This window comes from Daucus carota, chromosome 8, assembly GCF_001625215.2.
Source record: "Daucus carota subsp. sativus chromosome 8, DH1 v3.0, whole genome shotgun sequence".
Classification (NCBI taxonomy): domain Eukaryota; kingdom Viridiplantae; phylum Streptophyta; class Magnoliopsida; order Apiales; family Apiaceae; genus Daucus; species Daucus carota.
This window is the reverse complement of record NC_030388.2, coordinates 15,784,833-15,800,249: the sequence shown is the minus strand read 5'-3', so window position 1 is coordinate 15,800,249 and position 15,417 is coordinate 15,784,833. Positions and strand designations below refer to the sequence as shown.

The 15,417-nt window shown below is 35.0% G+C and overlaps 3 protein-coding genes across 4 annotated transcripts; 2 read left to right on the top strand and 1 right to left on the bottom strand.

Annotated features, from left to right (window-relative positions):
* Window positions 1-1,551: 1,551 nt before the first annotated feature.
* Window positions 1,552-4,349, bottom strand: LOC108198209 (equilibrative nucleotide transporter 3). Its single transcript, XM_064083329.1, has 9 exons — window positions 4,249-4,349; window positions 4,066-4,170; window positions 3,708-3,863; window positions 3,488-3,631; window positions 3,271-3,376; window positions 3,023-3,192; window positions 2,479-2,639; window positions 1,974-2,232; window positions 1,552-1,882 (listed from the first exon to the last, which is right to left on the bottom strand). The coding sequence occupies exons 1-9, from the start codon at window positions 4,291-4,293 to the stop codon at window positions 1,784-1,786; spliced, it is 1,245 nt and encodes a 414-aa protein (XP_063939399.1). The 5' UTR covers window positions 4,294-4,349; the 3' UTR covers window positions 1,552-1,783.
* Window positions 4,350-5,781: 1,432 nt separating this feature from the next.
* LOC108197484 (protein HEAT-STRESS-ASSOCIATED 32) lies at window positions 5,782-10,048 on the top strand. Of its 2 annotated transcripts, none has more exons than XM_017365119.2 (5): window positions 5,782-6,120; window positions 7,702-7,893; window positions 8,018-8,228; window positions 9,428-9,651; window positions 9,739-10,048. In XM_017365119.2, exons 1-5 carry the CDS (start codon window positions 6,001-6,003, stop codon window positions 9,847-9,849), a joined length of 858 nt encoding a protein of 285 aa, XP_017220608.1. In that variant the 5' UTR covers window positions 5,782-6,000; the 3' UTR covers window positions 9,850-10,048. The 2 variants fall into 2 exon arrangements, with proteins under 2 accessions (XP_017220608.1, XP_063939611.1); XM_064083541.1 differs by having other exon boundaries at window positions 5,854-6,120; window positions 7,687-7,893.
* Window positions 10,049-12,685: 2,637 nt separating this feature from the next.
* On the top strand, window positions 12,686-15,307 carry LOC108200074 (cytochrome P450 CYP736A12). Its single transcript, XM_017368134.2, has 2 exons — window positions 12,686-13,467; window positions 14,341-15,307. Exons 1-2 carry the CDS (start codon window positions 12,784-12,786, stop codon window positions 15,181-15,183), a joined length of 1,527 nt encoding a protein of 508 aa, XP_017223623.1. The 5' UTR covers window positions 12,686-12,783; the 3' UTR covers window positions 15,184-15,307.
* Window positions 15,308-15,417: the final 110 nt, after the last annotated feature.

Below are 15,417 nucleotides of genomic sequence, written 5' to 3'. Positions count from 1 at the left end.
TGGACAAAAGTCAAAGTCATGCTCCTTCCATTTAAGAGTCCATTCATGACCTCTCTTAGACTTTAGCCATTCCCCCCTTTCTTCATTCTTCCTTATAATCCTATCATGAGAAGTCTCTTCTTCAGGACCATTTCCATGTGTAGGAATAGTCTCAAAAGACTCAGAGCAACTGGAAGCAACTTCATCATCAACATTTCTGGTGCGAGCCTCCTTGCCCAGCTTCAGTTACTTGCTTATTGTCTGAATCACCTCTTCTTCATGTGTAGATAGAGGTTTGTTCTTGGAGGCCACCGAAATTTGAGTCCGAGATGCCACTTCTTCTTCAACATCCTCAAAAATTGTTTTCTAAGCAATCTTAGCCCCAACAGTCTCATGGACTATGGCTGCAGCTAGAATAAAAAAAAGTGTAATTGCAACTTATTGTCTCTACTAAGCTTCTAGGATTACATTTTTCTAGGAAGACAGAGTTTGTCCTTACTTAGCAATAGGAGTTGGTTTTTCAATTAAAGTATCTTTAACAACAGGAGTTTCTTCTGTTATTAGAGTTTCTTCAGCAACCAAATCAAGTTGAGCAGTCATAGGCTAAACAAATAGAATGTTGCCATGGAGATAGTAAGTGTGTACTCGATAGCTTCATTGGTGCATATATGGTTGGTGACATTGATTCTCGAAAGTCTACTCAGGTTACTTTATTACTTATATATGCGGGGGGAGTAGTGTCGTGGCAATCAAAATTATAGAGATGGGTTGTATTATCTACAACGGAAGCCGAAACATTGCAATTATAGAAGCATATCGATGTTAGATATCATTGGATTCGAGATATGTTAGAATTGAAGTGCTACATATTCAGAAGATTCATACTAATGATAATAGGTTAGACATGACGACATAGTCTCACTTGAGAAAAACTTTTCACCTATAGAGAAATTACATGTATAAGTGAAATCCACATATATGTGAAGATTATGTTTTTGTATGTACCTCTAGTATTGTCTAGAGAGAAATTTGTGTATCTCATTATTTATAGCGGAAGTTTTTAGTGCAGGTGGTTTGGTGTCACCTTGTGGTTTTTCCCTTCACCCTAGAGGGTTTTCAACGTTAAAAATTTGTGCGGCACTTTTCAAGTTTGTTTGTTGCTGCTACTTTTATATTGTTGCTGCAATTAGTGAATGTCGTTGTTCTTAAGGTTATTTTGGTGTCTTTGGTAGCAAACTCTGTATAATTTATTTTCATCAAATTGTTCTTCAACTCAATCCGAACAAAGTGAAATCAGGTGAAGTGCGGGTCTGCATATATATGCCCAGCCTTCTTTCTGTCCCAGATGGCTGGAATCGGGAAAATTTGAAGTGTCCAAATGTCATTTTTCTGGAAGAATAATTAGTGTAAAGTATTAAAGTTGCACGTAACTTCTCATGCCCTCACCATTTAGAGAGATATTCTGAAATTACACTTAATATGATGATTTAGAACTCTCGTAACTAAAATCAGAGATATGTCGAAAGTGCACTTAATATGATGATTTTAGTACTCTAGTAACGAGGGTGGCAGCAATGTTTGAAGGTGAGAGTAAGTATATTGATTTTGAAATACAATTTATACAACGGATTTTTGAAGGCACACACTAGAAAAATCCTTATAGAATAATGATGGAAACAATAACAGTGTTCTTGCTGATCAGATAGCCAATTGTCTAACACTTAATGTTCTTATCATGTGCACAGTCTTTTATCTCTATTGCAATATAATTCATGAGTTTTAATCCGCCATAACAAAAGTTGTTTCAATCAAGAAGCCATAGCCAATCGAGTGACACGCCTGCAAATATTCCTCCTAAAAGGCATAACACTAGTAAATTTCCTAATGCATTTTGCTCTGGACCCTGAAAAATTATGAATCAGTATATATGATTAATCGAACTATGCATTACAAAAATCAATATAGTTATAAAATGAAATCTCAATTTAACGAACCTTGTAACCTCTAGGAGCTACTGTCATGACACATACAGTTAGATAACCATTACTTAATCCCAAGAACAAAACGAGAAACAACATCAACCCAGGATTCCCATATTTTCCAGTAAAATGAAATGCAGGGACAAGTAAAAATCGAGATAGTGTTGCAAGCAGAAGGCCTTTTCGACTCTCCATTTTGATGGAATTTTTCAGAGGGATGTATCGTCCAATTAGATCCCACAAATTAAATACTGCAATGAGAACTAGCGGATACCTACAACCAATTAGTCAAATCTGGTAAGATTTTGCCATTATGGTTATTTGTAATAAGACCGATTAACATTTTCAAGTATTTTAAGTTTGAGCATGGAAAATGAATTAATTTTATAGTACATGTTTATGCCCAGAAGTAATGTAGTATACAGAGTAAGTCTGCAAAGTTAAAGGATGCAATTTTTGAATTACTCGTTAAATCAAAACTTCTCATCAATGTTAAGTGTGACACAATGCTCAGACTTACCATGATCCCCAATGATGTTTACCAGTGTTTTCATAGAGGAATCCTGGGAAAATTGACAAACTGAGTAAAAATATAAGAAATATTTCAACTGCATAATCAATATTCTGAAAGAGCAATTCCTTTTTACACAGGCTCTCCCTCGGTTTCAGAACATCCTGTTCCTGCATATTCCAACGTTTGTGCTAGTTGTAATTTTCTGCATTTAGCTAATTACTATAGTATGTAATCTTCAACAATTTCTGAACCAAATATCTAATCCATACCAGCAAGATCAGCACAGTGCTATAATTAGGCTTAGAGCTAGGAAAATAAAAATTGATTGGTACTGAGTCCGGGTACGTTCTTTGCACTATATTATAGTGTGTAAATTACCTAAAAATGAGAATGGATTTTGGAGGGACATGAAGATTAAAGAAGTAGGAAGTTGGAATTATAGTTGAGTATGAAACTAAGATGGCCAAACTCTAATTCTAATGTCAATTGACAGAATAGCAGAAGCAGAGTAATTAAAGTAACACAAATTATTTGATACACGAACACTTACACTTGCGTTTGTTTGGATGCCAGCAGCCACAAGATCGGATGAAACAGTCTTGGATCCTTCTAATGCAGCTTTTGTGCGGTAATATTTAACAACTGGTAGATTAGGGAAGACGTATGCATAAAGATATATGCAAACTAGTTCCAACAAAGTAGATATGGCAAGAAACATGACTGCAAATTAAGACAGTCTATGAATATCATTTCAATCGGATTAATTTTTTCTATAAGCAAAAATAATTTCACACGTACTGGCTCCTTTCCGCAGACCACTGTCTGATTTTTCGAATGCTGCTTTTGTGATTAACCTGAGAGCAGATGTAAGGGCCCCTGATGCAGCCATTCCACCAAAGAAGGACTGAACATGCAGTAAAGTTATCCGAATTTAGTTGTCGTAGAAAATACATTTTGAATTTGAAGACTTTCGTATTGTATTGTGAATTGTGATTAGCCTATGTTTTTTATTCACCTGGACAAACTCGGGGCACATCAAAGATAGGTCTCCTACCATGCCTCCTTGAACATGAGCATCTGCTACTCCAAAAGCAGCCACAAAAACACAAATGACAATATAATTTCGGGTACCCCCTTTCCCTGATGTAATTAGATCCAACTGTACAGTAAAGTATTATAGTCATGCAATGAATTTTTGAAAATTTAAAAAATATGTGAAAAGTTAACATAGTTACCAGAACAAGTGCCAGAGTAGTTAGAAAGAATAGGATGTAACCAGACATGTTGCGACGCCTTGTGTTTATCTTTGATTCTTTGTAAGTGAAAAGTATCATTGCTGATAGTGCTAATGTCTGGTATACGAGTGTCAGTACTCGGTCTGGATGGTAATCCTTCAAGACCACAAACAATTAGTCCATTTGTCTCACAGTATAAGTGAACTTTAAGTTTTTAAGAACATTGCATAATATTTCAGTTTTTATTCAAAGAATTATTGTTTTTTAATTATAGTTCAGTGTAACAACTCAGAACGACGGACCCTTAGTACTACAGTCTTAGAAATTTCCTTGTCAGGTAACCGAATTAAGAGCTTACTGGAAACAATTTGTAGTAGTAATCTCCTATTGTGAAAATACTATTTCGCGAGGCTAGTGCTCCAACACCGAGAACCCATGACACTGCCATTGCACTACCCTTCCCCTGTATCATAGTCAATGCAAAGCATTTTAAACAAATCAGAAATTAAATACATTACCGTCGAAAAATGAAAATACTAACCTGAAGCCTAACTTGAGTTTCATCAGCTGGAAGTCCAGTTTCCATGGTCTCGAGTATGATTATGATTGTATGGAATATGAGAAATTTGCATGTAGGTGGGCTATTATATTACTGAAGTGGATAAGAATAATCTATCTTGTAAGGTTCATCACTGGTTTAGATTATATCAACTGCCGAAAGGATTTAAATTAAAATTTCAAAAAGGACAGAAAATGCCTATATACTTTGTCTAGCATTTGAAGTTTAGGAACTTCTATCAAGTGAATAGGCGTCGTTATCTTCCCTGTTTCGAATTTGTGTTTCGGTAATGAATCCAAGTTGAGCACTTGAGTGTTCATTCATTTCTAAATCACATAACAGAGAGGTATGTTTTATGTTGTTCTTGTACATTGCCAGTGGTGCTGGTACAAACAATAATTTTCTAGGAAAAAATGTAGTAATTAAATACTTAAACATTATCCATTCTTTAAGCCAAACCAAACCAATATCACACTCACAATATTTATTTTGTCAAACACTAAACTGGGGACTAATTTATAGATATCTGGCAAAAAAAATTATATAAGTTACATAAAGATGATAAAGATATCTATGAAAATATGACCAGTTCCTAGAATATAAGACTTTTTCCATGGACGTGTTGTCAAAGAGATCGAGGAAGAGACTTAACTGGAGTGACAAATTGCAGGAGGCAGAAAGTAACTTTTGACGAAGACGATTACCATGTATGCATAATGCAATCTGTGTAATGTTGAGCTTGTTTAATGTAGGTGGTGGTAGTACTGCTGTTCAAGAAATTTGGAGTTCTCAACCAAATTCCATGTGAGGTTTAATATTAAAAAGAAGAAATATTAAAGTTATAGAATATTTAAATTTATAGGGTAGAGACGGGTTTAGAATTTAAACAACAGGGAGATGAAAAAAGAGACGGGTTTAGAGTTTAAACAACAGGTAGATGAAAAATACGTCCTTGACAATCATTTTACATATCATACATATATATATTTTGACACAATTTTAGAAAAAAAATATTTTAATTTCTAATTTTTATGTTAAATTTTTTTGTATTGGAGTAAGATCACGCACGCACATAATAAAATTATATAAAACAAAATATTTAAATCTAAGAAGATAAAATTCCTATTTTGAGTCATTTCAATAATTTTCAATTTTTTGTCGACAAATTAAATTATAAATCAAGTCGGGTTCCTGTATTCGGCTATTTATAGAGTTGTAATTCGAGTCGGGCGGCTCGCGAGCTTGTCCGGCTCGCCTCGGCTCGTGAAATAAAACAAGCCGAGTTTGGGTAGAGGTTTGAGCTCGATTAAGTGTAAAATTATATTAGTTGGCTCGCTCGACTCATTAAAATCGGCTGGTTTAGCTAAACGAACCAGCTCGACTCGACTCGTGACATTAACCTAGTCGACTTCGGGCAAAGATTTAGCGACTCAATTAAACTTGGCACGAATTAGACTCGGTTCGAATCCTATTTACATTTAAAACTGTGCCAAAACTCGGAAAAGAAAAACGTAGAAACAGATAAAAGTAAACGTGTCAAAGGCTATAAGAAAAGTGACAATAACATTAGAAGTGCAGCAACCCGCAGTTTCTAGAATAAACTCCATTCATCTTGAGATACTAATAATAATAAAAATCACACATCATCTCCTTTCATCATCATCATCTTCATCTTCTTGAAACTTGTATATCTAAGAGTTGAAGCAAGATTACATCTCAAACTGTTGAAGGAAGATGTATAGGTGGAAGACCAGATTTCACGAAGAAGAAGACAGGCCAGAGAAGCCAAGAAGATACGGCGTTACTGAAATGAGAGCTCCCAATTATACTATATTCACTCGCGATCTCCTTCAAGTAAGATTCTATTCTCATTTATGTCTCTATATAAATTTAATTGTGCATATTAAGTTGAAATGTATGCGTTTATTTCAGATGTTGTAATTTATTTTTTGTTTATCCTATTATCAGTCGTGAACCGATTAAATTTTGTGTTCTTTGGGAGGGTACTTTCTAATTACTTGTTTATACTATGCTTGTGATGGATAATTGAGGACTTGGGAAGAAGTATTGCAGTTATCTGCATTTGGTACGTGTTCGTGTCGCGCCTATATATTTGGTGGCTCGTATGATTTTACCGATTATCAAAAGGTTACTTGCAGCCTGAAACGGTTGTTTCGGGCATGGACCGAGTATCTTAGATTTGCTTCCTTTAGCCTCGAGCTGCAGATCGGTGTACTCTTTCATTTTGTAAAAGAAATTTTAGTAAACCATACAGGCTATTATGTGTCTGAGTGAGCTCGTTTAACTTGTGCTCTTATGCTTATTGAAATTTTATACATTACTATTTACACTTTGAAAGAATTTATCGTCAAGGGGTGTGACGGAACTAACGAGTTGAAGTAACCAAAAGTTAAAAAGAAATTGTTAGTATCTTGTTTAGAGCCACTCTGAGCCTCCTCTGTCCCAAAACATACTAACTAGTAAGATTACTCGATTTTGGGGTTGGGAAGTTCAAGATGTCAGGTGCAAAAGCACTTTTAGTGTTCGAATGTCCCAGGTTTCTACTGGCTTTCAATGTAACTCTGGATGTTTGATGGATGAGATGTAATATCTTTTCCTTGTTATTACGTGTAAGTGCTTTAATTATGACATGTGGCACTTACCATAACTTATTGGTTACCGGAAACTATCACGGGAAAAATTCTAGCACATATCTTTCTCATTATAGCATCTCCAAGGGTAATCCCTATATTGGTTACCTAAAATATAATAAAATAATGGTTACCTAAAATATAGGTAAGCAAAAAGTTGTTTTACTCCAATGGTATTACCTATACCTGTTACCTATAATTTAAAAATTAGTTTTTATTCAATATTTAAGGTAATATATGTGAGAAGAGGTAGAGTTGGAGTAAATATATGTTATATTATAGGTAATATTGATGATGTGGCATTATAGGGGTTGGCTTTTTGCTCCCTTAAATAAGGGGATGAGTTTTCTCTCCCCTAAAATTTTTAGGGGATAGGGAGTTGCGTTGGAGGACTGATTTTTGATCCTAACCCCTAAATCTTGTCCACCTAGACCAAATATGAGTAAGGAAAGCTTGCATTGGGGTTGCTCTATAGTTTAAAATTCTACTAAATTTGTTATCTAGGAACTAAAACAGTACGCAAAACAGAGAAACCTACTAATTTTAATTGTAAATAGGTCACATCATTAACCAAAATACGAACCTCTTTAAGTTAGTGCCGCATTATACAAAAAAAGCAAACAGGTGCATGCTTCATGGCAACTAGACAGGCAAAAGCATTCACAGGAATATGCGTTAATTTTTCGTACTTTAGGTTTGTTACACTGTTCGTGTTGTGTTTGGACAAAAGTTTTATTTTCAGATGCTTTGATCCTTCATCTGACGTTAGTTCCATTATATCCAGGAAACTTTCGAATCAATGGGAGAATTTGTTGATGGACTGAAATTTACTGGAGGCTCTAACAGCATGATGCCAAAAAGTTTCATCAAGGATGTGACTGACATGGCTCGCAAACACAATGTATATGTTAGCACTGGTGACTGGGCTGAACACTTGCTCCGTAAAGGTCCATCTGGTTTTAAAGAATACTTGGAGGTGAGCTAGCAATTACTGGAAATTTTGGATATAGAGAACTCTGCAGTTTTGCAATTGTTTCTTTGAGATCTTGCAAGAGTTATATATTTCTCTTTCATTTTTACTTTCAAAACTGTTTTTTCAGGAGTGCAAGCAGTTGGGATTTGATACAGTTGAACTAAATATGGGATCATTTGGATTTCCGGAAGAAACTCTCTTGAGATTCGTAAGGTTGATTAAGAATGCTGGATTAAAAGCAAAGCCCCAATTCTCTGTGAAGTTTGAGAAATCTGATATTCCTAAAGCTGGTAATAGAGCATATGGGTCCTATGTGGTTCCTACACCACAAAATTCTGGTATGCCATTGTAAACTACTTCATCTTATATCTTTACCAGAAAGTCTTGTACTTTTTTAGAAATCTCTGTTTTACATAATTTGAGATTCTCTATTCGTGATATACTTTAGGCATTTTTACAGTCCAAACATTTCAATGTCCATAAGTTACTTGGACTCGGGTATGGCTGGTTGACTTGGGTGCGGATCCAAGCATTCCTTATGTTTTTGGAAATTAGGATTCTTGGATGTGAGTCCTGAATCGGACACGGGTGCAGGGATTCAGCATATAACCTGGGGAAATTTATATGTTCTTAATCCATTTCACATCTTAAAAATTATGTATGACTAATGTCTTCTACCAAGTACCAATTAAGTTTATACACATGATTATATGTGTTTATACGTGTCATATGCGTCGTAAAGTCAAAGGATGACATAAAAAAAGTCATATATGGACCTTGCGAACAAGTTGTTGTAAGGCCTTTTATGTCGCTTTGCACTTGAGTTGTTATAAGAGGAAGTGTCCGGTTTCAATATGAAAAATACGACTCAGATCCTACAACCACACACGTCATGTTCGGTCGACACGGGTACATGGCCAAAATTGAAAAGTCCGGGTAACAATTCTGCACTTAAAAAGTTGCATTTTTAAATAGATTGAGCAAGTCATAGCTTCTAGCCAAAGATATTGAGGTACCAGGTGAGGGGTGATTTAGAAGATTAAAATGTCGAAATATTGACTTAGTTCTTAAAAGAGTGATCCTGGAAAAAAGAGTATATTATTCTTTACCCTATTTTGTTTGAAGATTGTAGCTAGAAGCTGGTAGTTTTAAGTTAACTTCTAGATGAGCTAGGAGTGTCTATCGGTACTATGGCAACGATATTATATAAGAAAGTGTAACAAAATACATTTTGGTAATACCATTAGATAGAATGATCTAGTTTAAATTTGTGATCATAAAAAAACTTCAAAAAACTGAAACCTCAAGTATTATTCTTTTTGACCCCTGATGCACAGTGGCAGTCGGGCAATCTTCCCTATCATTGAATTACTTGTTTCTCACTAAAAAATCTTTACTTTGCACCAGGAAAACCCCTGGGGCTTCTTATAAAGAAATCATCATCCTTAATATACAACAAATATAAAATAATGAATTATGAAGTAATGGCTATATATTTATTTAAATTTTTGGAATGACTTGTTTAATGGAATTCCAGAAATGATCGAGGATATGGATCTAATGATCACGAGGGCGGAGAGATGCTTGGATGCTGGAGCGGACATGATAATGATTGATGCTGATGATGTCTGCAAGTATGTAGACACCATACGGAGTGACATAATTGCAAAGGTTATCGGTCGTCTGGGACTAGAGAAAATTATGTTTGAAACATCCAATGCTAAAGCTTCGGAGTGGTTTATAAATCAATACGGACCTAGGGTAATATTTTTGATGTTCTTAATGTTTATTGTCTTCAGCCCTTGTGTATGTTTCTGACAATAGTATCTTCTAATTTATTTTTTACAGGTCAACCTTTTTGTGGATCAAGGGCAGGTGCTGAACCTGGAGTGCCTCCGGGGACAAAATATAGGTAATATTAGTAGGTCTGTTTTTGGTCGGTCTAGTTTCCTGTTCTAAGAAGGCACCTTATGCAGAAATAAATCCTGTGACTTCTTATTGTCACTTGCAGCAAGTTGAAATATTGCTAGTTTCAATGTTGTATTTTACTACTTTGGTAAGCAGGATTATGTAAGTGCAGAGAAAGTCTAATTACCCATCTCCTCAAGTCATACTCTGTGACAGCCTTGGTGTGCTATGTTAATCATCTTTGACTAAACGTGTTTTTCATTGTTCAGTAGGTAATATAGTCTACTGTATTTAGAAGCAAGTTCACTGAGCACACATGGCTCCCCTGGGTGTAGTTTGTCACTTCTTTTCCTTTTACAGTGCTAGGATCATATTCTTCAAACCGTTCCAGGGTGGCATTGGAGTTTTAACTTATATATTAACTCTATTTAAAAAAAAAATGTGGGATTAAGGGTAGAAATAATGGAGCATGGAACAATTATTTAATTTTTTATGCCCCTAAACATCGGTTTCAACAGAATGAATTATCAAGTGGGGGTCATTCTTTAAAAAAAAAAAAAAGTGGGGGTCATTAGGACAAATTTTTTTGATTAATAGTTAAAATTTCTGAATAAGGCGAATTTATGACCTCTCATTCCAGTGTTGTGACCGCTTTAAACCATATTTTCTGAATAAATTAAAAAATTTAAATATAAATGAACATATAATATTTAAATTTAAAAAAGTTTAACAAACTAGGATTACTTATCGGTGTGTTTTAACATTATAATTTTAGCAATATAAATATTTCACAATATCTAAACAATATAAATATTTCACAATATCTAAGTAATTAGTAATTTAAAAAGACTTCGTTCTACTAAGCTGATTATAAAATTTATAATTACTATTAATTATGTAATCAAATTACTAATTATCATAATCATAAAATATAATCGTTTTTCGATGAGTTGAATACCTCATTCAAGAATTGTTTTTGATCCAATCCGTAGGAATCAATAGAAAAGGCAAATCCCTTAGAGCCAGCATAATGATTAAATAATACAAATTTGGTTTAATGATTAATTAAATCTATATTTCTTATTTATTAGTTAACATTTATATAAAATATTTCAAACTTTTCTCCACTAAAAAACTAGCTATCCTCAAAGTGTTATAAATATTTTTTTCAAAACTAAGTCATAACTCATAAAATGTGTTATCAAATATTTTGTCAAATCAGCACAATCTATTACTGATTCTACTCACACCCACAATATAATGTACTATAAATCACAGAAATCATCTAATATAGTCCATCTTTGCACCGCCCTTTACCAATAGTGACTAGTGGACTATTGAATAGTCCAATATAGTTAACGGCTGTACCTACCTATCTTCACGGAGGATGTGATTCACGGAGGATTTTATTCAACTGTTCAGACAGGAATTTGCGGTCCCCTATGTTCAGGAAGCATGTGATTCACGGAGGATGTGATTCAAGTGTCCAGACAGGAATTTGCGGTCCATTAGTCCAGCCAAAATGTTGGTAAAATAAGTTGGGTTCAGAATAGAATAATTTTATATCTAATATGATGTTGATTAAAGTAAATGTTTATAGTTTCATCATAAGAAATTAAACTCATTCATATTTAATCACTATTATCTCGCACTTTCATCATTCTCTATCAAATTTTTATATAATTTTTCATTCAATTATCTTATCATTTCATTCCATCAAAGTAAACACAGTCTAAAAATTTCAGTCGCAATGAATTATATACATTGTGTGAGAAAACGGAGACTAAGAAAAGATGTACTAAAAATAAAAAAAATGAATTAGAAGTGAAGTGAAAATTAAATAAGTTAGTGTTTGGAAAAAAAAAACACAAAGTTGGGCATTCTCAATTCGGCTTCTCTTAAACAAACAGAGGCTAAAATCGTCGCATAGAACAAGTATCTTACACAATTACCGATTGAAAATGTATATTTGATATTGTTTAAGGTGACCTATCAAAATCAATAATTTTTATATATTGTAAATTATATGAGTTAGTTTTTCGTTAATATTATTTGAAAGATCAACAAACTTGTCATGACTTGACAAAGCTGGATTGTCAACAGGATTTTTGGGTCGCCGCCGGCCGGCAGTATAGTTGACTCCTCTTTTTTAAACTGGAATGAACTCCAATCAACGGAGGTAAAGTAAAATCTGAATAAATTTGTGCAGCAGTAATAAAATACTCAATCTGTCTATAGAATGTTACTATCTCCTTTGCTTGCATATCTTATGACGTTACTATCTTTCGCGCTCGTACTCAGACATGATTATAATTAGATTAGTGGTCCCAGATCGTGAGAGGGGCACTAAATTAGAATATAAACAGCCTGAACAACTCTAATCAAACGAGGTTTTCAGGAAAGTGTATAAAAACAAAGCCGTGAGGCCTCGGCTTAAAGCAGACAATATCGTATTATTGTCGAGTAGATTTACTTAACAGGCCCAACAAATTCGACAAGATGGCAAGTCCAATAGAGTTGTCCTCACATTGGTTGGTTGTGAGAGGGGCATAAAATATCATTCTACGTTAAAATCTCTTAAATAATTTTAAAATTTTTCATATTTATGTATAAAATTTGATTATAATACAAAATATAAATTGTACATGACATGCACAAACACTTAAAAATTAAGTAAAAAATTTGATTATTAAATTTGTTTTTATTGTAGAACTCTTTTGAACAAATATGATTATGCATCAGAACAGTTGAGATATTATGATTCATTTTGAATGATTTTTTGAAGATTACTGTTTGACTCTGGTTAGTCGTGGAAAATTGACACATTTGTAGTTTATAGTTTAATTTTGATTAGTATTTGAACACTTGCCTTAGTTGCCTATATATACAACACATAAGTTGTCACTACATGCAAAACAGATCGACCTCGGTTGCCACGGCAAAGAAACCAGCTATTTCGACTGAACTACCCGCGTACAAAAAAAAATGTACGAATCAACCATGTTTGTCATATTGCTTATCCTCGTACCCATCTTGTTGCTCGTCTATCGCCGGTGGACCACCTCAAATCCCCACCACAAACTCCCACCGGGACCCCGCGGGCTCCCGATCATCGGGAACCTCCACATGCTAGGCACCCTGCCTCACCGAGCCATCACCGAGCTCGCCAAACACTACGGCCCCATCATGTCCCTGAGCCTCGGGTCCGTGCCAGCCATCGTGGTCTCATCCCCTCAAGCAGCCGAGCTCTTTCTCAAGACTCACGACACAGTTTTCGCCAGCAGGCCTAAAATACAAGTTGCAGAGCTCTACTCTTATGGAGTAAAGGGCATAGCATTTACGCCCTACGGTCCGTATTGGCGAAACATGAGAAAATTTTGTACGCGGGAGCTACTCACCACGAAAGTCATCGATTCGTTTGCGTGGATGAGGAAGGAGGAGCTGGGATTTTTCGTGGAAAGTATCAGAGAAGCGGCTAGCTCGCGAGTGGCGTTGGATGTTACTAAGATTGTGGGAGAGTTGATCCAGGACATGATTTGCAGGATGTTGTTTGGGAAAAGCAGAGATGTGAGATTTGATCTCAGTGGAATTCTCGAGGAAATGACAGAGACAGGGGGAGCTTTCAATATTGCAGACTACTTTCCTTTCCTAAGAGCTCTGGACTTGCAGGTTTCAATTTTTTTTGATAATGACTTATTAGTTCTCCTAAAATCTCGAAATACTAGAGAACTGGCTTAGTTTGGATCATATTATTTGTTTGACATCCCATGTGACTTAATTTGGATCGTAACACCCCTCTTACTTTGAAAGTCATATATGGATCGAACAGACAATCAGTGTAGATTTATACTCCTTCGGTCCCATTTCTTTTGTCTTGTTTCATTTTTTGTGGTCAAATTGACCAAACTTTGACCGGTAATAACTAATTATTCTTACATGATTTTTAAAATCCGAAACATACAACATCTTAAAGTAGAATAAATGCAAATTTTAGTAATATATTTTTTATAATCTTTTTCAATTATTAAATAAATATAAATTTTCAGTCAAAGTTTGGTCAATTTGATCATAGAAAGTCAAACAAGCCAAAAGAATTGGGACGTAGGGAGTAATATTCAATATTTCGGTAAATGAGAATCTTGGGGTCAAGGTACTCAAACTATATTATTTTTTGGAGTTCAGATTGAGGTATATATGCAAGTACATAGCAGCTATTTACTTGAGTTTCTGTGTTTTCTGGTGCTTGCGCTGATTTTAGGGACCAGCTCTGATATCCTTCTTATTGGCGATTACAATTGTTAGTGGTAATATGCTTACATGATAATTGACCCCATATATATGTGTGAGAAAATGAATTGTTTTTGCTGGAAAGGATAAGATCTTTTTAGACATATTGAGAGTTCGAATCTGGTATATGGTACATGGATAAGTGAATGCTATGTGGCTATGAATATCGTGTTTGACCTTTACATCATCATGTCCATTGTCTTTATCTTGCATCTGCCAAAGCATATTTTCATAGCATATTACATTAAATTTCAGGGACTTGCCCGACGAGCCAGGAGAACCAGCAAAGATTTTGATGAGATGTTAGAACTGATCATTGATGAGCATGAAGTTATTGGTAACCTTGAAGAAAAAAATGGGAAGGAAGATTTTGTTGACATGCTTTTATCCTTAAAGAATAGGACCACTGGTACAAATGACCAACTTGGTTTTACATTTGATAGAGCAAATGTGAAAGCAATTATACTCGATATGATATTTGGAGCAGTTGATACCTCACACACTGCAGTCATATGGGTAATGTCAGAACTTACAAGGCATCCGAGGGTGATGAGTCGAGTTCAAAAAGAACTTGAAATGGTTGTTGGGGATAATGATATAGTCGAAGAAGCTCATTTGTCTAAGTTGGATTACCTATATATGGTTGTTAAAGAAAGTTTAAGGCTACATCCTGTTGCGCCCCTATCTGTTCCTCATGAGTCTACTGAAGACATTTTGGTAAATGGATATCACATTCCAAAGAAGTCAAGAATCATTATTAACAACTGGGGATTAGGACGAGATTCTAATGTATGGTCTGAGAATGCACTAGAATTTATCCCAGAGAGGTTCAGTGGAAGCAAAATTGATCTTCAAGGACAAGATTTCCAATTTATACCATTTGGTTCAGGACGAAGAGGATGTCCTGGGTTGCACTTAGGCTTGATTAACATTCAATTGTTGGTTGCTCAGATGGTACATTGCTTTGATTGGGACTTATCAACTGGTACGTCGCCTACTGAGTTGGAAATGGATGAAAAGTTTGGTCTAACAATGTCAAGACTGGACCATCTGGTGGCCACACCAACTGTTCGTGTTAGAGAGAAACATTTAACTTAAGAACTTTCTTGCACTTTGATATATAAATTTTTCAGTCAAGGTTATTTTTATGCACATGCTTAGTATCAGAAAATCATGTGTCTGTAATAACCTGTAAGACTTCTAAATAATGATGTTTGTGTTATGTTGGTGTGTGAAATAAAGGATGCTAGTTGGTCATTCTATTTCAAGTATACTTTTATGGCTAGAATGTAAATAACCAGGTTGTTCCACATGATCTGGGTTTCACAAGGA

Bases quoted from the DNA above. Each gene is read 5' to 3' on its own strand.
- LOC108198209 (XM_064083329.1), bottom strand. From the start codon at position 4,293: ATGGAAACTGGACTTCCAGCTGATGAAACTCAAGTTAGGCTTCAG. The intron at 2,640-3,022 runs GTAAGTGTTCGT...TGGAATATGCAG, and splicing joins GCATCCAAACAAACGCAAGT to GAACAGGATGTTCTGAAACC. The intron at 2,233-2,478 runs GTAAGTCTGAGC...AATTGGTTGTAG, and splicing joins AAACATCATTGGGGATCATG to GTATCCGCTAGTTCTCATTG.
- LOC108197484 (XM_064083541.1), top strand. From the start codon at position 6,001: ATGTATAGGTGGAAGACCAGATTTCACGAAGAAGAAGACAGGCCAGAG. The intron at 6,121-7,686 runs GTAAGATTCTAT...ATCTGACGTTAG, and splicing joins TCACTCGCGATCTCCTTCAA to TTCCATTATATCCAGGAAAC. The intron at 7,894-8,017 runs GTGAGCTAGCAA...CTGTTTTTTCAG, and splicing joins GTTTTAAAGAATACTTGGAG to GAGTGCAAGCAGTTGGGATT.
- LOC108200074 (XM_017368134.2), top strand. From the start codon at position 12,784: ATGTACGAATCAACCATGTTTGTCATATTGCTTATCCTCGTACCCATC. The intron at 13,468-14,340 runs GTTTCAATTTTT...ATTAAATTTCAG, and splicing joins TAAGAGCTCTGGACTTGCAG to GGACTTGCCCGACGAGCCAG.